Genomic DNA, 23,946 nt, shown 5'->3' with positions numbered 1-23,946 from the left:
AAAATTAACCGAATTTAGTGACTTTGGCGTTGCCAGACTGTTGAATGCTGTCACAACAGCGTTAGCTATTTGATTATTATTATTGTTTGGTTATTTACATATTATTAATAATAATTTGCTATACAAATTAGTGATTACAAAATCTCACTACTTTAAATAGCTTATTTTTTGTTTATTTAGATTATTATTGGCAATCGCATTAAACTATTAATTTCAGCGTTGCCACCTAACTCAATTCCGCAATTTAACACTTACTTTTGTCATGCGTCACGATACCTGCCTTAAGTAACAGGTATCTTTCACAGCATGTGCAATTCCTCGCACAAATGGAGAACCTGGCGACAAAGAAAAACTGGACAGAAGAGGAACGTTTAGAGCTGGCAGCTCAATTAGATGCACAGCTTGATGAGTTCATTGATGGCCTGGAGAAGAAACGCTATGAGGAGGGATGGCCAGAGGATCGCTGGCAGGAGGAAATGGACAAACATCCGTTCTTCATGAAGAAAGCACCACAGCCAGGTGACGAAGTGCATCCCATGTTTGAAGGCTTGCAAAAGCTCAAATACGATCCGGAGGAGAATACACTGGATGAGCTGGCGCTCAACTACAAGGAGGATGGCAACTTTTACATGAAACACAAGAAATTCCGCATGGCCGTCTATTCATTTACGGAGGGCATTAAAACCAAGTGCGAAAATCCCGATGTGCTCGCCGTGCTCTACAACAATCGTTCAGCTGCCCATTTCTTCATTAAGAATCATCGTTCCGCGTTGAGTGATGCACAGCGCGCCTTGTTTTACAAGCCGGATTATAACAAGGCTCGCTGGCGAGCTGCTCAATGTGCCTACGAGCTGGACAAGTTTGATGTGTGCAGCCAGATGTGCGAGGAGCTGCTCGAGGTGGACATCGATCATAAGGATGCCAAGGCGCTGCTGCACAAGAACAAAATGAAAAAGGTAAGTCTCTAAAATGATCACATTTCAAATATAATATTCCTGATGATCTTTTACAGATGGACACGGAACGCAATCAACGCAAGGAGGCTGCCGAATCCAAGCGTCGACTTGCGCGCTTCCACAAGCTGCGCGATGCTCTGACGCAGCGTGCCATTAAATTCGATGATCAACCCATCAATAAGCGAACAAATATAACCGATGAACTGTTGCGCCCCAAGTTTTTGCCCCTGGAAGACTATCCCGTGCATTTGGATGAAGATGAGAGTACTTTAATTTGGCCCACTGCCTTCTCCTATCCGGAATTTCTGCTCACCGATTTTCAGCAACAATTGCCGGAGACGGCAACGATGATGGATTGCCTGATTACGCTCTTTGAAGAGCCGCTTCCCGCTGATAAGATGTCAAGCTATCGTCCGGATAAGGTTAATGTCTACTATGAGAATCGCAAGGCGGGCTGCGCTCACAAGGTAAACCCCAAAAGCACGCTGCGGGAGATTATCAACGAGAAGGGTTTTTTTGTGTCCGGCGGCGCTTTGCTCTTCTATGTGGTGCCAAAGGGCACGCGAGTGGAGCAGGAGTTCATAAATCAACAGAGACGTCCCCAAGTCTACAGTTGAGTTTGAGTTTAATTTTAAAAAAATTACAATCGTTTTTTTTTTACATAAACAAAGCATTGGTTAATTTTATTGTTATTATTGACTTTATGCGTAGTATATGTATATATATATATATAATTATAAAGTTTATATCTATAGTCACGGTACAATTGAGCTTTGGTTGCGCTAAAATAGAAGCTGTTTTCAAATATCCATAGTTTTACAATGAATATATATATATCCTTGCAGCAGAAGCTAAACATTTTTAAATGCTCTAATAAACGCTTTTTTTTATATATATGTATATTATTTGGACGTTTTTTGTATTTTATAGCTAATTTTTGAATAATACTGCAAGAATATAAAATATATTCATTTCCATTTTCTAACTAATTTAGTTTTATAATTTTTTGTTGATATGTTCTTAGGCGTTGGCAGATTTTTTTGCAAAAGCCAAAAAAGCGATTCACAGATTTATAAGCATTTTGCCAACAGAGTTTAAAACATTAATTTAACTTAATTAATTTGCATACAATTAAATACATTTAAGTCGATTAAAGCATTGCCGTCCAAGCTGCGTACAACATTTTGTTGCAAACTTGTTTCAAATTTCGATTTCTAAGTGAGCCAAAAGCGAGCGCAAAATCTTCTCATTTGATTTAAGTGAAACGCTGAAGCTCAAAGAAGCTCATAAGAAGCTGCCTTAATAACTAAAATAAGATAATATTAGTTTGGTTTCGTGTAAAACTCGTCAACAATAGTTTTGTCTTTTGTATAATTTGTGTGTATATGTATTAATAAAAGCGTTTCTTGATTTCTCACGATAATTGAGCATACTTTGAATGGGAATATGTAATTTATATATATGGTTAAAATGCATGTTGCATGTTGCATATTGCCTAGACACACAAGGAAAAAAAAAACCAACAACCAACAGACACAACATCAGTTATCAGATATGGAATACACTTTCAATATGATATGATATATGTACTAAATACTTAGATAATTATGGCAAATCAAGTTGAACAAAAAAGGCTTTAAATAGTTTTTTTTTTTTTGTTTTTAGACTAATTGCTGCGTTTGAGTTTTTAGCTGAGAGGCAAAAACAGCTTTAATGGAAAAGGAAAATGGATCACATGCAAATCATAAAACTAAAGCATTAAACGATTAACTTATTGTTATAATTATTATTTAACTTACTAACAACAAACAACAATGCACATTTAATTTAATTGCTACTGAGGCGATTGTGGAGCTGCGGTCGCATTTCTTTGGAGCACATTATTCAGACGCATCTTCAGCGGCGAAAAGTCAATTTTCTTGAAGCGCGGCAACGAGGCAAACTTCTTCAGGCTGTTGCCAGCTGGAGGTGCCACCTGCTGCTGCAGCAACTGACCGTTGGGCAATTGTGATTGAGTCATGGCCGGTTTGAGGGGCTCCTGTCGCTGCTGCTGTTTGCGGGGCGAGACTTGGCCAAACTTGGCCAATGTAGCATATTTCTGCAGCATGCGTGTGGCACGCTCGGCTGCCTGGAAACAATGCTCGTACTCATCCTCCAGCTGGCTGGCCTTACATTTGCTGCCCGAAGACTCAGCCTCAGCGACTTGGCCATCGTCGAATTTGAAATCAATATTCTGAAGCATGGCCAGCTGGAGTAGCTCCTCCTTGTCGCCAGCATTCGACGGCTTTGAATCGATATTATTATTATTGTTGGTATTGTTGTTGTTGTTGTGCTTGTTGCCGGTGGAGTTGGTGGCATGGGTGACGGCATAGACACCCTCGGCGATCTTGTGGGCGGCAGTCTTCTTGGTTAACGTTCTAGTCTTGGCTAACGATGATGATGATGATGATGCATTGCTTATGCTTGACGATGATGACTTTTGACGATTTTCGATTATCTGTTGGGGCGATGATATATACAGATTCTCCTTGCGCTCGCGACGCAGTCGAGCGCTGACCAGTTGACGCATGCCGGCCGCTGTTTCGGCGCTGCTGGGACTGCGTCGCTTGGTCTTTAGGGTGTCGCAGCTATTTGGATAATACGAGGGTATTTTATCATCCACACTGATGATGGACTTCCGGGGCGTCTGATAGTAATCCTCTTCGTCCGGCTGCTGCTGGTGCTGGTGCTCCGCGTTCGGCGTTTGCTGTTTGGGCGGCAGCGCCGGCATCAGCGGGGATTCGGTGGGTGTACTGGTGCATAGACCAAGCGGTTGCTGTTCCAGCTCCTGGGAGGCCTTCACAGCCAGTAGATTCTCATATAGATGCTCGGCGAGGACAATGTTGCTATTCATTGAGCTCACATCGACTCTCATCGATTCGTAAATATCGCTCTCGTTTTGGGATGGAGCTGAAACTGGAGCTGGAGCAGCAGTAGTTGTAGTTGCAGTTGCTGCTTTGTTGGTGGGATCATCGGTGTTGCAGCTGCTCGTGGAGGAGCTGTGGGAGCCGGTGGAGTATCCAGACGAAGTGGATGCAGTGCTGGCGGTGGGTTTCTTCAGCTCAATAGGAGCGTTGTTGCAGCCGCTGGCCTTTTGTATGATGGGCGCCATCACACAATAACCATTGAGATCATCGACCATCATCTTACGCTGCAGTTGCTGCAGCTGCTGTAACTGGACATTATTGCCTTGGCTGACGGCACCATTGGCTCCAATCAGATTTATGGTGGATGTGTTGCAGGCGGAAAAGTTAAAATTGTGCGGCAACTGATGCGACACATTCAGGCTCTCCAGCGAATCGGCTTGGCTCAGATGACGTGTAAGCTCGGCAAGCAGAATTTGCCTTGGATTATTGTGCTCAATGGCCGAGTCCTCGAGACTAATGTTTAGCTCATCGCTGGAGAGTGCATCGCCAAAGGTGTCCAGAAAATTGAGCTTGGACAGATCGGGACTAGAGAAACTGTTGCGATGCGCATTGCTCATGTTCGATGTGCGCTTGACCGGAGCAATTGGCTCCGGAGTGGGTGCATTTTCATAGAGCACCAATTGCTGCTCCTGTTCCTTCTGCTCCTGATCCTGCCCCACACTTGCGCTCGCCGATCGACGCTTCTGTCCGAAGAAGTTGTCCAACATATTTTTGTACTTCTTCTTCTTGGCCAGCTCCGATTCGGGTTGGGTGCTGGAGCGTAGTATTTCACCCGGCTGGCATTCGAACGTGTTGATTCGCTTGCGATGCGCCGGCAGTGGCGGCACAGCCGGTGGCGTCTCCAAAATCGCACGTGTTGCACCAACCGATTCAGCCAGATTCATTTCCTCATAAATGCCCGACGCAACCGAGGCGCGTGAGATGCGACTGCCATCGAAAATTTCCTCATAGATTTGTGAGACGCGCGCCGAGAAGGAGAAACTGCTCGTGTCCACATCAAAGCAAAAGGAGTCGGGCAAATTGGGCAAAGGACCAAGCGCCTTTTGAGAGCTGCAAATTATAGTTAAATTAAAATTAATTTAATTCAGATTGAGAGCTGCCGAAGATAGTTTAATTTTAAATTTAAATTACAAACTGTATAATAGCCCTGTTCTCACTTTAGCAGATTAACCAACACTGTTCTATGATCTGATCTGATCCCGTCTCGTCACAAGCTTCAGAGTTTAATTTAATTTTTAATTACAACCAATTTAACAAACATTTTTCTCCTTTGTAGATTAACTAACAGTGTTGTCATCTCTGATGTTTCGCAGTTTAAATTAATTTTAAAGAAGTTTAACAGCCCTGTTCTCTGTTTGGTAGATTGACCAACACCATTTTATACTCTGATTTGATTTCGTCTATAAGCAAATCCATCACAAATTTAACAATTTGGCTCACCTTGTGTCCCGACTGAGTCGACGCTGCTCGAGAAACACCTGCCTGTACAGCTCCAGATTTTTGATGGACTTCTTGATCCACTTCATGTGCCGGCGACACGCCGTCTCCGTTTCCAATGCAAAGTAAATGAAGCAATCGCGTCGATTCTGCGTCCAAAATAAACCATACGAATGCTGTTTGGTGCGCGAAGTGGCCAAACTGATATTCAATCCGGGCACATTAACTGAAACGCTAAGCAATTTTTGTTGCTGCTGCTGTTGTGGTGAGGACAAGTCCTTGTCGTCTATAATGCTCTGGAAACTGAGACGCAGGAAGCAGGGCACACATTTAATCGCTTCGATTTTCACCAAGCATCTTGTCCAGGTTTTGTAGCGCAACGCAACTGCGCGCTTGTCATGTGTATCCAATTTGACGTCCATGCACATTGAGATTTCATTGTGTTCCATGCTTGTTGTTGTTGTTGTGGCGGGTTTGAATGGGTGTGATGAAAAAAAAACTAAATTTTAGCCGACTTTTCTACTAATTTACATGTTTTCTTCGTTTTTTCGTTCGTTCGTTCGTATTTGCTAATAACGGCGAGGGTGGAGCTCAGTGTTGCCAAGAATTTGCAAAAAAAAATTGTATAATGTGTACACACTTTTTCTGTAACTAGAGGTGGGTCGATATTTGCAGAAAGACACAACAAATTGTTGGTATTTTTTAGGCAGACATTGTCTGGTCACACTATCAGCAGTTTTGTGATTTTTCTGTGGAACGTTGACGTTTCTGTCGTTTTATCCGCATCAATCTTAACGCTCGTGCGAAAATACGCGTTCGCAAGAGAGTTTTATAAATAAAAATTATTAACGTGTGTGTGTGCGTTCGTAATTGTTTTTTTTTATCGCCAAGGTTAAAGGGCAGTGCACAAAGGTATCGAAAGCAATTGCAATTGCAATTTTAGCCCCGATTTACGCAACGAAAGCAGCTGCGCCGTCAACAGAAGGCAAAGCGGCTGACAGGCAGCGGTTCAGTTGCCAGAAGAAGGTGCACGAACTACGACAACGACGACGGGGTGGCGGATAGTCCAAGAAGCAGCAGCGCAAAGCGAAATCAAAGTCTGCGCATAGTAACAAAAACATATATAAAATAGACAAAAAAAATAAATAAATTCGAGCGAGTGTTATAATTGCTTGCAGTTGACAACAAAAAAAAAATAGTGTCGAAATCGTTAAGCTAAAAATAGTTCAAAATGGCGCGCTTGAAACATTTCTAATTATATTTAAAAATAAACATAAATCAGCTAAAAACTTTTGCATTTTGTGGGTAAGTTAAAAATGACGTCTCTTCCTTTAAATCATTTATTTCTCATCTCTTTCATTTGTCATCTCTTTTTTTGTTGTCATTCGGTATGCGTGGGTGTGAATCATGCATAAATACCATGATAAATGTATACATATGTGTGCGTGTGTGGAAATTTTGCTTTATCCTCGCACACTTGTTACCGATACTCATTGATTTTCCACTAAGAATCGCACGTGCGGCTTTCCAACTGCTCCCAGTTAATATATCCAATTAGACCAACAAACAATTACGGACCAGGTAGCATTTTTGTTGTTGTTGTTGAGGTTTCTCAGCTGCTTGTCCGCATAAATTTTCCATTTGTTTTGATTTTGTTTTGCTGGTAACAAAATGTTGAACTCAGGTAAAAATACAAACTTCGTGTTAACCGGCCGTTTATTGTCCCAGCCATAAAACACATTACAAAAAAAAAACAACAACGAGGTAAAATGCAATTGCAGCTTTTGGTGAGGGCAGCTTTTGCAGTCGGCATTAAAACTTGCAGCGAAAAGCTTTTCGCAGAAAGTTTATTGACTTTTTGATGCAATTAGCATGGGGAGAGGACCGAGAGGATATTTGTCCATATGTACCATATTTATTTGCTTTAGGTACAAGAAAAACTGAATTTGTACATAAGATAAATAAACAGTCATTTAAATTCTCCGACGAGGAATGACATCATTACCATTTTGCAAGCTGAAAAATAAATATACATATAAATCTACATATGCATACCAAAGCAACTATTCATTATTCACAATTATATAAATAGTTGTATATTGTATTGATGTAATGTTTTTGGTTTTCCTTTTTTTATTTGCAGTCAATCCGGATGGACACAGTATTTTGTAGCCAATAACTAATTGCATATATTGCAATTAATTTGTTTAAATCAATTTATTTTAAAGAAGAAGAAAAAGTGCCAAAATGATGCGTTCAAGCAGTTTGTTTTTCGATTCCCCCTCGAATTTAGAGACTAAACAGTTGTAACTGTTAACCAAAAATCAAAAACTTTGATTAAAATAAAAAAAAATAAATAAAAATAAAATCAATTCGAATATTTTAAAGAACTTTCGCGTGTGTTTTTCGTGTGTTTTGTGGGCAGTGCAATATAAATTGAATTGAAAGTATTATTATAGATAGAAAGGAGCTGGAAACATTTTTTGGGTACATTCCATACACAGACAGTGTATATATATATATATATATATATTGTATATGTATATATCCCGCGCTCGCACACATTCAGTCTCGATTTAGTCGATTTGTTATTGTTGATAAGGGTCTTAAGCGCCTAATGGCAAGTACGCTTAATAAGACGAGACACAGGCGCAGATTGGCTGCGATCTCGTTTCTATCGAATATCTCATTAGATGGCACACACAGGGACACCAAATTTGGGGCAACATTTGGCGGCAGCATCTGTACGCAGCAGCATTACAACAACAACAACAACCACAGCAATAACAAAGGCAACGCAACGGCAGCGTTGGGACTCGGCGCCGGCGGCTATCATCAACATTATCAACGCAATCATCAGCAGCGCAGCAACCAAACACAACAGCAACAACAACACCAACAATACCAACACCAGCAGCAGCAACAGCAGCAGAATGGTAAATGTGGCGTTGGCAGCGCAGCAGCAGCGCTGCTTTTGTGCAGCGCTGATGTTCACATGGACAGCGGCGCCGGCATCGGGATGTGTGGCGGTGGTATCGGCATGGATGAGTGCGGCAGCGCTGCAACAGTTGGCGGTGGCAGCGATGGTGATGGTTTTAGTGAAACTGAAAATATGGGTCAATACCTGATGAATGTGAGCGGTTTGCCCAGCCAGGCTGACAGACGCAACATAAAGCGGCCCAACTCCTCTGGCCGCCACCAGCAGCAGCTGCAACAGAAGCATCCTGGCAAGCAGCAACAGCAGCAGCAACGTGGCGGCAGCGGCGGTTCTGGTGCCGAAAGTGGCAGCGATTCCGACAGCATCAAAATACCGTTGAAGGTGTCCAATTTTGGTAGCGGCAGCTGCGTCGGAGCTGGCATCAAGCTATTGCCACTAAGGGAACGGTAAGTGAAATCTTTTCCATGTAAAGAATCCATACTATCTTTAAAGAATCCACACTTATAATATTCGAACAGCCTTAAAGAACACTTCCCATAAAGTATATATGTACATCTTCCTGATCAGCATCACTAGTCGAGTTGATCGGAGTCTGTCTCCTTCTAGTCTAGTCCCTCAGTTTTAAAGCTATATTGGTGGAATTTGATAAAAATATTGATAGTTTCATAGTACTGCCTACTGTGTACATATGTCGCAGGTGGCCGGATAAGATCACTATATCATATACATAGCTGCCATGGGAACGATGATTCGAATGCTGAGTTTTTTTATGAAAAACTTTTTTGTTTCACAAGTTACCCAAACCAAATATTTTTATTCTTATGCTCTCCACTTTAAGACCGAAAAATTTTTTATGTGATCTATGGCGTGCCAAAGGTAGACAATTTGTATCTTTCTGTATTTTTACTGTTACCACAGAAAGTCTACAAGACTCTCAACCGTTCTGGTACTTTCTTGCAGGTAGCTTAAAACTACTCAAACTCATAGTTGACGATCTGATTTCTTACATTATATGTATATATATATTTTTTTTTTATTTTGAAATTCAATTGCTACAAGAAGATTTTAATGGCACTCTCAAAAGTTTGCCAGATTGGACCAGTATATGATATACCTCTCATAGCAACAATTGATCGAAAGATGAGCTGTTGTTTACGAGGTGACTCCAACTAAACTCATCAGTTATGAGTATCTTCAGACAAAAATACACTATCATATACATGTAGCTTTCTTAGCAGCAATCGGTCGGTTCTTTAAATGTATAACACAATTAAGATGACGGAAATTTTACTTTCCTCTATGTATGTGTGTAATCTTCGGCGTACCTAAAATTTTTATAGATATTTCCAGTTACCACAGGTAACCAAAATGACCTTAAGAACCTTTTCCCTCTGGCTCTGGTACTTTCTAGGAACTCAATTAAGATTATTGTAGAAATTTCTAGTTGACGGTAAGACATCAAGTCTTACAATATTTATTGGATTAGTACAAACAGTCGAGGTTTTAAGTTACAAATTGATATTTGATTACTATAAAGATTAATACGACGAGATACATTTAATATATCATATTACTCTCTTATGAACAACTTTTTTGTTTACCAAAATATTCTAAGCAAGCTCGCCTTTTAATGTTTGATCGAAAACTGATCGACATCGGAACACTATATTTCATAGTAACTTAAATACATTTAAATGATGGCAATTTGTCTCCTTTCCACAAATATATGTAACCAGTGGCGTACCTAAGAGACCCATCCCTTCTACGTATTTCTGCATCTATTCTATTAGCACAGGTAACAAAAAGCTCATCCGTTCTGACTACTGTAGAAATTTCTAGTTGACGGTTTAGATGTCTTACGATATTTATTGGATTAGTGCAAATAGTCGAGGTTTTAAGTTTCACATTGAAATTCAATGACGACAATCGTATAGCGTACACCAGACAACTTATTATTTGCATATAGTTTATTTATTGATTTCTAAAGATAGTTTATAGGTAATGAAATCGAGCAATTCTATTCTTCATTTATCGCAATTATGTATAATATGCACAGGTGTTTATGCCATTCTTCAATGCCCATTTCCGTTGAAGCCCAGGCCAATTGACACCTGGTGCCACAATCTGCTTACAAGTGTCGGCAAACAAGCCAAGATTTTTAGGTAGAATCGCAATTATGTTTGTAAATATTGTCGTCGCTAGGCGCTTGCCAACAGCTGTGCGTCTAATTTAATTAATGTCAGTTTCCCCATCTCAAAATATGCACGCTGTATACCCTGTAGTCATTCTGAATGTGAATGGTTATGATTATGCTCAACGGGCAAATTAGCTCAATTTTAGCATAAAGTATTAAAATATCGATTAATATCGATATGGTACATTTATCAAATATGATATTAATGCTATGTACGCATAGAAGATAAGAATATTTGACTATTCAAAATACAATCCAGGATGAATATCATTTTTAGTTTTAATTTTAATCATAATTTCATATTTAATCTTAATGTAAATTAATATTTTTGCGTAATTAATTAATATATTTTGAATATTCATCCAAATTAATATTTAAAAAATCGGAACTATTGTTCCAAACATATACTTTCTTGACAATAAGCATGGAAATTATAACTGTTTACAGGGCATCAGCTAGTCGGCCACTATTGCAGTTTTTTTTTTTTTTGTTGGGTGGAGAGGGAGCCACTTGAACCTATTCGTCTGTGTGGCGTGGTGCTCATTGCCCAATTGTGCAACAATCATCATCGCAGAACTATTTTCACAGCTCGCTAAATATATTATTGTAGTCGCAGTCCGATTCAGAGTCGGATTCGGATTCACGCTGACTTTGAATGTGGCGCCGTCCAACCGGGCGGGCAATGGGTGACGCGTCGTGTGCCAGTTCAATTACGGCAACTGAATAAATGCCGCATTGAAAAGCAGTCCGCAAATTATTCAACGAGTGACAAATGACAATTGCATGTGTCCACTTTAATTTAAGGCTTTTGTTGGCTTGCTTTTGTGTGGTGGATGCCCCATCTTAAACTGGGCAGTCATTAATTTTAATAGTTTATTCGATATGCTTTGTTTGCGGCTTATCGACACGAATTGGTGCTGCCCCAATAATAACTGCTTGCCACTTAATGGCAGGTGGCTTGACTAAAGTGCACGCTGGCATTATTTACGGTCAAGGGTCACGCAAAACGCAAAACTTGCGCAATTTAAAACAGTGCAAATTCTGCTCTCCTTATTAGATGCGATTTTAAGTGGTGTTTATTGAAGAATAATATTTATTTTATGATTTAAGAAATACAAAATTAAGTTTCATTTCAGTAGTACTATTTTCTGAATAACTAATAAAGCAATCGAGAAAAGTGTCTGAGATGTTATCTAACTTTCAACTTCTATATTTATCGATATTTAAAATTCTAGTTTTATAATCTTTTAAATTCATTACTTTTAAATTATACCCGTGAAAAGTTGATAAATATGCCTTTTTATAATTGCATTAAATTTGTTGAATTATTCTTTATGTTTTTTTTCCACACGCGAGCCAAGCAACATTAAAGTATATTTACAATCCAATAAATAAAGCTATATGCGGAAAACACAAAGAAATTGCCTTGCAAAACAACGCAAAGATAAATTGCCATGAACCTAGAGTCCCCGCTAGTTAACGCAAGCAGTTGCATTAAATATGGCGCCCTCTCTCTCACACTCCCACTCGGAGCATTGAAGCATTCGCTTCAATATTAGCACATTGGTTCAGTGGCAGTTTAACGTGTCTAGACGCACTTAAGTACGCACACACATTCATACTAAATTATCGTTTGCGATTGTTGCACACTGTGCAATCCGTTATTGCGCTTTGACAACGTTTGACCTTGTTTCTCTTTCGCGCTTCACCTGCCATCGATGGTCTGCTATTGTTGCTGTGTTGTTCTTGCTGTTGTTTCCTTTTCTCCCTTTCTAATTGTTGTTTTTTCTTCTTCTAAGTTTCCCGCTACGTTCACAAATGTTATTTAACATTTTATTTAACAGATCATTTCTATCGCTGGCCGTTTACCTCATTTTCATTTTAATTTAAAGCAATTGGAACTTTTCAAGTTTTTTATCAGTCATTCATTTGCGTCTATATGCCACTTATCTATCTGGCTTATGCGCAAGCAAATATATTTGCTAATACGCTATGGCCCGTATTAAATATCTTATCAGTCAGTTGGTCTTCATATAAACACTAAATTAGTGACAACTGATTAGATTATAGACAAAAGATGGTTTATACACGCACAACCCATTCCCCACTTGAGAACCGTGACTTGCGTGTTGCAATGTTTATAGACTTGTCTAAAAGCATAAATAAAACAAGTTGCCTTGACTGACTGACTGACTGACATTCACATTTAGGTACGAGTGAAAGCTTCCCCATTTTTACTTTGTCATATTTCCACCACTTAATAAATAATTGGGCAACTTCTGCTAGTAAATGAAGTAAATTCCAAAGCATAACACAATTTAATAGGCCAGAATGTTTCTCCTTTCATTATTTTCATTCTCGCATCTTTAATACCAACATAATAAACGCAATAACAACAACAACAAACAGTAAACATAGCTCAGCATGCCGCATTATGTTAAACGATTTTACCCACAAGGCTTCAATTACTTTGTTATTTCCGTTTGACACTGTCAGCAACATTCCCCGCACAATATTATGAAAATATGATTCGATAATGCAAATCCCGTTCTTTGAAGGGGAACTGTGTGTTTCCTGTGAGAAATAAATAACGAAAACAAAATAGCAAGAACGACAACAACAGCAACAACAAAAACAAATGATGAGCATGCGCAAAAGATAAATTCATTTACATGATGGTATGCATACTTATGTGTGTATGTGTGTGTGTAAGTTGAAAAATTGCAGCAAAAATCTACGACGCAAAAAGCATAAGCATAACAAAATACAAACTACTTTGGGCAAGTTCTTGTCTTGTTATTGTGCCTTTTTTTTGTCTTTCGCTTTTTCGTTTTGAAAGTTGTTTTGAAATTGGATATGATTTGAAATTGAGGAATTAAAAAAAAACCTTGTCGAAGAATGTAAACAAAATAATTATGGGTCGGCATTCAGTCTAACAAGCAACTCTCCTTCCCTGCGTCCCTCTCTCGCCCTGTGTGCCGCTCTCCTAAAGCTCAACAGAAATTGCGTCATGCCTGTTAAGCGGTTTTCGGCAGCTTTTGTGAATCAAATGGCAAATTTCACGCTTCTTGCTCCGTTTCAAGGACAACTGCAACTGCCGGCAAAGCTCACACAACAGTCTGGCAACGCTCGCCGCTCTCTGCTGCTACTCAATGTCAATGTCAGGGTTGCCCGCAAGCGAAAACCTGTACACGCACAGCCTTTATACCCCTGATTGTCACACCACCTCCCGTCCCCAATGGCCCTGGGTCCTTGCTGTGGCATCTTCTTTGCAAACTGGGTAACCTTGAGCAAAAGCTGTTTTTTTTTGTTCCTTGTTTTGCTTGTGTTCTCTTTTTACCGTCGTAATATGAACCGGTTAGATTGGTGTTTGTTCGTTTTGTTGTTGTATTCGCTTCTTGTGGTGTTTACTCCTTAACTTGTGTCCCCTTTTGTTATTATTCCTAATCCTTTAGATATTATTTTTTTTTATTGCTTTCTGTTGCATAATTTCAAGGTCAATTTGAAAATATTTCCATTCAGGGGGTTGCAAATCGGTTTATTTTTTTTTTGGTGAGGGGTTGCAAAATGAAATGTGTGTCAGTGGTGCAGTAGTTGAATGCAACAAGCGAAGTTCTTTTAAAGTGCACACAATGCAAACAATCTACCCTTATTGATTGGTAAAGGTGTATATTTGTTTTAAGAGTGTGCAATTAATTTTCCGTTTAATTTTTAAATAATATTTCATGGCATTTCTTACAAAATAATTACCAAGCTATGACATAACCGAAATATACAGAAATAGCAACAGCTTCATAAGTATTTGCCTCCACACTCTTGTACAACAAGAAGGGGGGAGGGGGTGGGTCTATGGTCATTAAACAGTTGCTTTTGTGTTATTGATTCATTGTGTCGCCGATTCGCTGTTAGCTTCAGCTGGCAAATGAAAGAAACGAAACAAAACGAAAACAAAACAACGCACAGCAGCAGCACAGCACAGTACAGCAAACCCGATCGAACCGCTTTAAACCCCTTTGAACTCGATTGCTGCACACACACTTCGCGTATACCGTTCGGAATGACTGACTGAAAGGCGACTCTTTCTGATAAGCGACAATATGGATGGATATGTCACAGTATTATTTGCAGGCAGGCCCCACTGGGTCTCAAAATGTTGTCGCTTCTGTTACAGTTAAATTTTGCTTTGTTGATTTTTCTGCATCATTTTTTTTTTTTTTAGAAATTCCTCAATATAACTCGTATTTCGTTTTGTAAATCAAACAACAAAAGTATTTGTATAACCCAGGTGGAATGGAAAAAAAAAAACGACTTTGGTTTATCGTTATAAAATTGAATTTCTACCAATTTGTTGATTTTGTTTAAGTATTTTGCTAAGCACAAAAAAAGTTGTTTACATAATAACTCAATTTATGAATGATTCTTTGCCTACCCAATTGTGGCCCAAGTTAGAGCAATTTGACTGTAATTTTGTTTATATTGCGGTTATTGTTTTAATCGCTCTCAGCTGATTACTGTTTACGCAAAACGCAAATACGCTTTAAATATTTGTAAATATTGCACAAACTCATTAAATGTCGACCATGTTGGATTTATCTCATTTTATGAAGCTTATCATAAAATTACGCCTTGAACACATATTTTGTTCTCCTTTTTTTTTACGACTTTATCTGCCAACATTTACAAAACTTGTAAAAATGTTTTGTGTTCTACTCTTCTTCACTGATTGCGTTAACAACCTTCAATTGGGCTTGATTGTGTGTGCGTGTGTTTGTTATGCCATGAAATCAAGTAAACAACTTAAGGGGCATCTGTCGGAAATCGCTTGTGATTTACTAATCGATTTATGTGCACCTTTCGTGCTGTGTTCAAATGATATTTATTATACTTAAAATGTATAGGGATAAGAATAGATGTTAATTAAAAACTTTCCGCTAAATATTTTTATAGATTTTGTTGGCACATTATTTAATTATATATGCCTTGACAATTTCATTGTGATCCGGTCAACCAGAAATAATTTATTTATAGATCTTTGCATCTTAAGTGTATTGTTTATTTGTTTTTATTGCAAATATGGCACGAAAATCTATTTTTTGCTCAACTGAATTTTAATCAAGTTTCAGTTAGGCACGTGACACAAGAGCCACAAGCTGATCAAAGACTTTGTGTATATATATATTTCTATGTGTGTCTTTATATACATAAAGACATACACACACCAATGCAAACATACAAGTGTTTGTCAAGTGCTCACATCTGCTGATAAAAGGCAAGTCAACATCGATGATAAGACAGAAATAAATTGTTTTTAGTTGATTTGCTTTCTGATCACAGTGGAATTGAAAGATTGGCAATCATATAAACTATAATATAATATGCAACACTTCGAAAAATAAATAAGGGTTCGTTTTACAGATAACGTGGGGTTTTTTTTTCGCAGCACTTAAAAAGTGGATAAATAAGTATCAATACTTTTAGTATTTTATTTTCTAGGTTTCCAAATCCTTGCAATGATTGTTAGACCATTTTACATTTTTACATCCCCAAATTTATTATATTCTTTATTTAATTTATAGTTTCCATTTTAAATTATATACTTAACTACTTCCCTTTTATTTTATATAAGACAATTAATAAATTTAAATTTTATTTATTAAAACATTTTTTAAAAATTGTGGACTGTTTTGAGCACACATTAATTAAGTAAATAAGTTTCTAAACGTGTTTTGGTAGTACAAAACAAATTAAGTATCTACAATTTATACACTTGTTATTGTTATCTTCTCTCTTTGTGTGTTTAATTTATTTATTTATTCATTTTATTTACATTTTGCATAGATGTGAAAAGTTTTTAGTAGCACTTTGCCACTATTTGCACAAACTCAAAGCCAAATACTTTATTTGCTCTAAACAGGTATGATCTATAACATACTTAAATTGAAACGATAAATAAATGATTTGTTGTCAAAATAAATTTACGCCTATGCAAATTGTTTAAAAATTATTAACTTGTGGAAATAACAAAATATTTAAAGTATTTGATGATCAGTATTTAATTAATCAATTAGAGATTGATTATTGTTGTAATTCCAGTTAGTATGGTCATCAAGGTTTTTGAGAGTATTTTTTCCCGCCTTCTTTTCGAATTGAGTGTTTGAAATTTAAATATTGTTTGCTCATTGCACAGGCGCACAGATGATGTCAGCCAGACGAACAAACCGTTGCTCAAAGCGCTCAAAATGGAAACTATCCAAAAATGCTCACACAAACCACCTGCACATGTGTAAATGCATGTGTGTGTGTGTGTGTAGACGCTGCATTCGCCTCTCTGCTTAGATTCCAGCACACACACTATCCCTCTCTCTCTCTCTCTCTGCTCTCTCTTTGTTTCCCTTGCGCTTCTAATCTGCTGGTGTCCGCCCTCTAATCATCACACAGAAACCGTTTTGTTATGCTCCTCATACGCACTAACACACACACTCACACACACAAACACTCTCACACAATTTTTAGTGAGAGCCAATGCGTTACATAAGCAACGCATATTTTCTAGTGCGTGGCCCTTTTAGGGGTCTTCTTCTTTGCTTGTTTCTGTGCGTTTACATTTCATGTAAACATGTAAATATGTATGTGTGAGTGTGTGTGTCTTATGGAATTTTTGGTTTTGGGCCTTTTCCCTTTGGTTGTCTTCTTCAGCTCCGTTCAGTTTTGCTTGCTGCCAAACGCTGCTCGCCTATTAGAATACTCCAACTAATTAACGGGTTATGACAAGCTTGGCGCCACTTCATCACACTTTATGGAATGCCGGGCTCCACACCGCCAGAAAGTCGACTAATTAATGCAAACGGTATTTTCATGGAAATTCATTTGCCCGTGATTTGAGGGCGAGTTTTTTTTGTCATTTGGAGCTCGCTTGTAACCTCGATCCTATACCAATTATCTCAAGGTAATTTGCCAGGCGCACAGCAAGCAGCAATCACAGCTTAATGCCCTTCTCAATGGCTGCATTTGATTTTTGTGTGTGGCTGTTTATTTATTTATTTTTTTTTCTAGAAAAATGCACAAAGACCCAGAGCTGAACTCAAAGTACGAGTTTGGATCGTGGACGTCTTTGAACTGCACGTTGCTGCATGCCTGTGAAAATATCGATCGCCTCGTTTGGGGTGCGTGTGTGTGTGTGTATGTCTATTTATAGAAAGAGTGAAACAGAGCGAGAGAGATAGATAGAGAGAGAGAGACATAGATAGATAGATAGAGAGAGAGAGAGAGAGAGTGCTGCAGTGGAATTTACCCCTGAATTCGATGACATTGAGTTTTATAAATAACAAATTCTTCATTTAATTTCATACTATTTTTGTGATTTAGTTCGTATTCTCAAAAACTGTAGAGATATATGTATCTCTATAAAAGACACTGAAAAATACAAGTAAATGTTAAAATCAGTGTCTCAAACAGAGGCGAATTTGGGTTCTGAATCCCATTCTGGTACGTAAAGTATTAAGATTCCCTTCTTGTAGTTCTGGTATTTACGGTGCTTGGTTACGTATCGGAACCTTGCCTTTTTACAATACAAAAGTTCAAGTCGGGCGTAATACTCCGATACCAGCTGCTTAAAGTTGTCAAAGAATTTTCTATCATGAACAATAAATCTATCAACATCTGGCTTATATATTATATAGTTCAGTGGATTATTTCTACTTTTATAATGCAATTGAGGTGTCAGCAGGTCTCGACTCAGCTCATGATGCTGATTAAGAATATTTATATAAAGGTTATGGGGTCGAAGATGTCTCCTTCAATGTGTTGTATATTTGAAAACAAAATATGTAAAAAATGTAACGTTTTTATTTTATATTTGTGTTCAGTATTAATCTCAATTTGTTTTGTAAGAAACCAATCCTAATCTTCATGCCATCTTCCATTCTGTTTGCAGCACCTTTAGCAATGGCGCCAGCGAGCAGAGTTTGCAGCCGGAGAGACGAGCGCGTTTGAATACGGCGCCGGGTCTGCGAGGAGCAGTGCCAGCGGCCATTGTTACTGGTGGCCTCAAGCGCAACTACAACATTCGGAGTGGTTCGAGTGCCAGTCACATTACGGATGACAGTAGCACGGAGAGTTTAGCACCTGCCAGCAACTATGGCGGCAGTTTTCGCAAATCCGTGCAGATCAGCGATGGTCGTCGTGGTCCCGTTCCGGGATTGGGATTGGGACAGCGGGATGAGCGCATGGTGTTGGTATCGCGCAAGGTGCCATTTTTGATATTCTCAGCGTTGCCCTACTACAAGGGCAAGAATGGACGGTAAGTGCCTCCTTATATGCATTGCTGTATTCATCTAATAAGGGCATCCCTTTGTTGCAGTGCTGAGTTCCGCAAGGAGGATCGTCGACGTCGGAATCCATCCACCTCACGTCCCTTGAGCTCCATTAACGATGCCCCCTTCGACCCATTCGATTTGATGGGCATACAGAAGGCCGAAAGTGGTCAGGTTAGTTGAGCACAAAGTATTATTTGTATTTCCCCAACTAATGCAATGTTTTAATCATCCCGCCCAGGATATATCCTATGGTCATTTGTTGATACCATCGCGTCAGTATGAGAAGGAGCGCAAGAAACATGGCAATACATCCACGAATCCATCAATTTTCGAGAATCAAATGGAGATAACGAGCACAGCGGCTCTGAGAAATCATGGCATTGCGAGGTTGGTGCCTCTTTCATGTTTTGCCTTACTTTGTTTTGGAACATACCACATGAATAATATCCCATTACCATATACATACATACATATATTCACCTGTATACATATATATATATATATATATATGGTATATATATATATACCAAAGACCTCATGCCTCATACATAAACCACAGATGACATGCATTAAACATCCGTTCAATTAACTCTAGTCCAATTTTCCAGGCATTAATTAATCGATTTTTTCGATTGAACACATTAAATATTAATAATTCTGTCTAAGAAAGAATTCTAAAAGAATTAAGCAGTGCTAGTTTAGAGTGATCTATAAATTTATGCTGTTTATCATATAGTATATAATTCACTTAGGTCTATAGACATAATTTAACAATAATTAGAAAGAAAAAAAAAAAAACAAATATTTATAGGCAGTCTATATTAATGTGTTGCTATATTTTTTAATCAACGTTTGCTGTGCAAATTCCTTTTTAATATATTAACTAAAGCCCAACATGCTCAAAGTGTTAAAGTTGCGATTAATTTTTAGCGATTGCCAATCAAAATTGTTTACATAAATCTTAAACAGGCAACAAAATAATCAGCATGTCAGGGATTTTATTTTGACAGTGTTTTTGGTAAATATCGTGTGTAAATAAGAAATGTTTACGTGTTAAACAACAATTCGGTGGTCGAAAATAACATCAAAGCGCTGACGGCACAAATTGCGATAATTATTATTGCTGAGTTGGTGTTCTGAATCATCGGAAATAGAAGGGCTCGTATAATATCTGTTGGGCTTTATTTTTATCGCGTCAGGTTTTGTTAACTAATTTCCAAAGAGCGGCTGACGCAGCGCCGAAAAATGTATATAATAATGTGTATGCGAAATCTTTGGCCCCAAGACCCAGTCCTACAGACGATATTATATACTGAAAACAAAAAACCACACACAAAAAAAGTTTCGATGCATTTTGTACCATTAAATTTTTGCTAATCATTTAACGCTTTGCACTACTTCGTTTCAGCACAAAAACCATAACCAAACATCAAGGCAAATGGTAAATTTTTGAAGCAGCTAATAAGTAACCATTACCTGCGACGATCTCAGCTATGGAATTAACCCAATTATATATATATATATAGTATATATAAATAACTAACATCGCCCATAGCTCAGATGTGTCGCAGTGCTTATATGAATATCCAACTTTTAAATACCAAGAATTACATACCACTAACCAAAATTCACACTTCACATTTGCACACATTCGAAAACTGGCAAACGCTTCAACTAACTTGGCTTTCACTCACGTTCTGCTCTCATTTTTTGGGGCGTAAACTGTGTAGACAACTATTAACTATATTTAATGTTCTTACAGGTGCTTCACTTACGAAAATACGAATCGCAATAATGCAACCAGTCCAACGCCCGATCTGAAGCTGGACATGGAAATTGAGAGCATCATTCTAAGTGGCGATGTGTCACGTGGTCTGCCAGTAAGTAAATCTATTCACATCTATATATATATATATAAATCACTTATCAATCTCTGTTTCGCAGTATCCGCAGTATTCGGCTAGTATCTTGGATGACCCCGAACTGATTGCTGGCAAGCATCGCACTCTGTTGACATTCACCTCGTACATGACCTCGGTCATTGACTATGTGCGTCCATCGGATCTGAAGAAGGAGCTCAATGACAAGTTTCGCGAGAAGTTCCCAAGCATACAGCTCACATTGAGCAAGCTTAGAAGGTAGCATATCTAAAATGTTCCATTTCTGATTGTAAACATTATTTTGGTTTGAGAAATTGAGATACTCACTTTGAGTAGCATTAACTTATTTTATGCTTAACAAAAGCAGAATATTTCTATTTAATATTTTGCATTTTTGCAAGCTATCTGTAGCTCCAGAAACTACATTAATATTATTTTCTTATATGTCAAAAGTGTTTCTAAATTGTATCTAGATCTTCTATTTTATATAGTTATTTACTTCTTCAAGAGGCATAAATTATATTTTATATAGATTTGTATGTCGAAAGTGTTTTCAAATTGTTTAAAGGGCTTCTATCTTATATAGTTATTTTTCTTTTAATACAAGAACAGAAAACCACAAATATTGTGAATGGATTGTAAATTTATTAGTTCAGCAAAATTATAGTTAAAATCTAAACAATCTAGCTTAATGGATTATACCAAGACTATATGTATATAGTAATTATATTGCAATGAAAACAATTACTTCATAACTTCTGAGACTTATCTGAAAAGACCAAAATGAAATCGAACAATCTTTGTTACTATATATAAACTGTTAATAACATTTTGATTTCTTAATTCCATTCACAGCATCAAGAGGGAAATGCGTCGCATTAACAAGCTGGATACGCGAATTGATCTGGTGACCATCTCGCAGGCCTATGTCTACTTTGAGAAACTAATTCTGGCCAATTTGATTAACAAGAGCAATCGGAAACTTTGCGCCGGCGCCTGCCTACTGCTCAGTGCCAAGATGAACGATGTCAAGGGCGACTCGCTGAAGAGCCTCATTGAGAAGACGGAGAGTGTGTTTCGCTTGAATCGCAAGGAGCTGATCTCCTCGGAGTTTGCAGTGCTCGTTGCACTCGAGTTCAGTTTGCATGTGCCGATGCATGAGGTGCTGCCGCATTATCAACGATTGCTCTACGAATCCTAGAACTGGCCCAGGCGCTGCGCCGAAGGACGTTTAACGGCGGCAGCGCAGGCGGCAGTGGCCTTGGCAGCGGCAACAACACGACATCATTTGCGGCGCAAGGGCAGTCGAAAGTGATCGTTGCATACTTTCTGGCGGAATCTGTACTTACACATAAATGGCATACTTTTCGGGTGTTGGATTTTTATATACGCAGTACAATAATTATTTAAGTAGCTGATAGGTTTTTGCTAACGCGTAAGTTTCACGCAAATCAAATTGACAACAAATTTATATAAAAAACCAAAACAAAAAGAAAAGGCATAGTTATAATCAAAAAAAAAAAAAAAAAGAAGATATACAAACATTTAAAAACCTTTCCGGTAGTTGGCACTTCCACAAAACACTTATTAGCTCTTAAGTGTTTATCTTTTAGCAAGTTATATGATTTTTTTCTGGTTTTTTTGTTATAGATCAAGTACGAATAAATAAATAAACTGACTAAAAATAAATGCATGATATGATATGTATGTGTTTGTGTATAGCTCGAAAACCGCTGACGCTTATCAATATCAGTTGGTAGCGTGTTGTTGTTGTTGCTGTTGCTGTTGTCACAGTTGGTTAGGGCCCCCATGCAACGTGATAATAATATTCAAATTTGAACCTGAAGCACCGCACAACACTCTTGCGAGCACGATCTCTGCCTCTTCACATTGCTGCTAGCCGCATGGTCAAAGCTAACTAATCCGCCCCAACAAACCCGCTTCGTGGGAGCTTTGCTTGTGTGAAGAAAATCCAAGCGAGCAACCCCACCACACACGAACTCAAATAAATCACTCGATTTATATTGCCGTCAATTTTTGTTCTCGCCGCTGCTCATCAATCAAAAATCAATAAATACTTTGCGATCGATTATTTGTCAGCGCAACAGGCGCCCAGCAGCCAACAGCAACGAAACGGAAAAGAGTAAAGAGTTTTGCGGTTGCCGGTCGGAGTCTCTAAATAAATATGCGGGCCACGATAACCCAAAAATATAATACGCACACGTGCACAGTTGTGTTGTTGTTGTCCCTTCCCCCCTCTCCAAGCCCTAACTATACATGCATTACATTTTCTTTGTTATCGTTAACTCTTTAATACCCTGTAAGTGATATTTATCAGCATTATGGAACTGACCTGGCTCAAATATTACATCATCTTTTAGCTAGAAGAACTTGGGTTTTCATTATCTCATAATTTATTGTATATTTCATATAATTACTTCTTAACTTCTTTAGATAAATCTTTGATTTTATATATATATTTTTTTTAATTCATGTTATAGGTAAATCTGAAAGCACAGGGTATTGGATAGTCGAGCTCACTTTATCAAATAGCTATTTGTTTTGATAAGGCCTGTTGGCGCTATTGTTATTGTTATTGTTGTTATTGTTATTGTAACTGATTTGGGCAGCCAGCAAATGGGCAGAGGTGGCTACTGCAGCACATCGACACTCAAACGGGCAGTGCTGATTGTGAATGTTGTGTGTGGTGCAATTTAATCAGCTCTTGTCTTATCAGAACACACATTGCTGACTGCACTTGTCGATTGTGAATTGCAAAAGAACGCAGTGCAATTGTAGCCACCAACAAGCAACAGGTTTCGCATTTATTTTTACTTTTAGTCTTTTCTTTTTCTTCTTTTCTTTTGCCATGTAATCGAAGTTGCAATGTCATAAACACGATTAGTGTTGTAAAACATGTACAAGCATGCATGCCGGTGCTTATCAACATGCAATTAAAATAATTATAATAATTGCTGTATAAGCATTTAAAATCTTCGCTCTTCACGAGCAAACTCAAAAAAATATTTCCATTAGAGCATTTCAATGCACAGATGCAAAACACACAGTATATGTATGTGTGTGTGTACTACATATGCCCACGTGTTCTTTGTCCGAATATGTACAGCTGTTTGGCTGCCACATGCCACATGCCACATGCTGTTGCATAATGAAAATGCTTAAAACTAATTAACGCAAAAGCAAAGTCGGAACCCAATCTGTATACTCCCCTCACACGCCCCACTCACTCTTGCTCTGTC

At 38.3% G+C, this 23,946-nt stretch overlaps 3 protein-coding genes across 4 annotated transcripts; 2 read left to right on the top strand and 1 right to left on the bottom strand.

The window, feature by feature from the left end:
• The first annotated feature begins 16 nt into the window (after nucleotides 1-16).
• Nucleotides 17-2,379, top strand: LOC6560820 (DNA polymerase interacting tetratricopeptide repeat-containing, protein of 47 kDa). Its single transcript, XM_001987224.2, has 2 exons — nucleotides 17-956; nucleotides 1,013-2,379. The coding sequence occupies exons 1-2, from the start codon at nucleotides 327-329 to the stop codon at nucleotides 1,571-1,573; spliced, it is 1,191 nt and encodes a 396-aa protein (XP_001987260.1). The 5' UTR covers nucleotides 17-326; the 3' UTR covers nucleotides 1,574-2,379.
• LOC6560819 (probable serine/threonine-protein kinase nek3) lies at nucleotides 2,318-6,096 on the bottom strand. Its single transcript, XM_001987223.3, has 2 exons — nucleotides 5,363-6,096; nucleotides 2,318-4,972 (listed from the first exon to the last, which is right to left on the bottom strand). The coding sequence occupies exons 1-2, from the start codon at nucleotides 5,806-5,808 to the stop codon at nucleotides 2,791-2,793; spliced, it is 2,628 nt and encodes an 875-aa protein (XP_001987259.1). The 5' UTR covers nucleotides 5,809-6,096; the 3' UTR covers nucleotides 2,318-2,790.
• Nucleotides 6,097-7,506: 1,410 nt separating this feature from the next.
• On the top strand, nucleotides 7,507-22,375 carry LOC6560818 (CDK5 and ABL1 enzyme substrate 1). Of its 2 annotated transcripts, XM_032734971.2 has the most exons (8): nucleotides 7,507-8,743; nucleotides 18,425-18,790; nucleotides 18,851-18,977; nucleotides 19,045-19,193; nucleotides 20,215-20,247; nucleotides 20,569-20,686; nucleotides 20,751-20,944; nucleotides 21,542-22,375. In XM_032734971.2, the coding sequence occupies exons 1-8, from the start codon at nucleotides 7,977-7,979 to the stop codon at nucleotides 21,885-21,887; spliced, it is 2,100 nt and encodes a 699-aa protein (XP_032590862.1). In that variant the 5' UTR covers nucleotides 7,507-7,976; the 3' UTR covers nucleotides 21,888-22,375. The 2 variants fall into 2 exon arrangements, with proteins under 2 accessions (XP_032590862.1, XP_032590863.1); XM_032734972.2 differs by lacking the exon at nucleotides 20,215-20,247 and having other exon boundaries at nucleotides 21,542-22,358.
• The last annotated feature ends 1,571 nt before the right edge of the window (nucleotides 22,376-23,946 follow it).

Source organism: Drosophila grimshawi, unplaced genomic scaffold (assembly GCF_018153295.1).
Source record: "Drosophila grimshawi isolate 15287-2541.00 unplaced genomic scaffold, ASM1815329v1 contig_1369, whole genome shotgun sequence".
In the NCBI taxonomy this organism is placed as follows: domain Eukaryota; kingdom Metazoa; phylum Arthropoda; class Insecta; order Diptera; family Drosophilidae; genus Drosophila; species Drosophila grimshawi.
The sequence above is the reverse complement of the archived record's forward strand: the minus strand, read 5'-3'. Positions and strand labels throughout refer to the sequence as shown.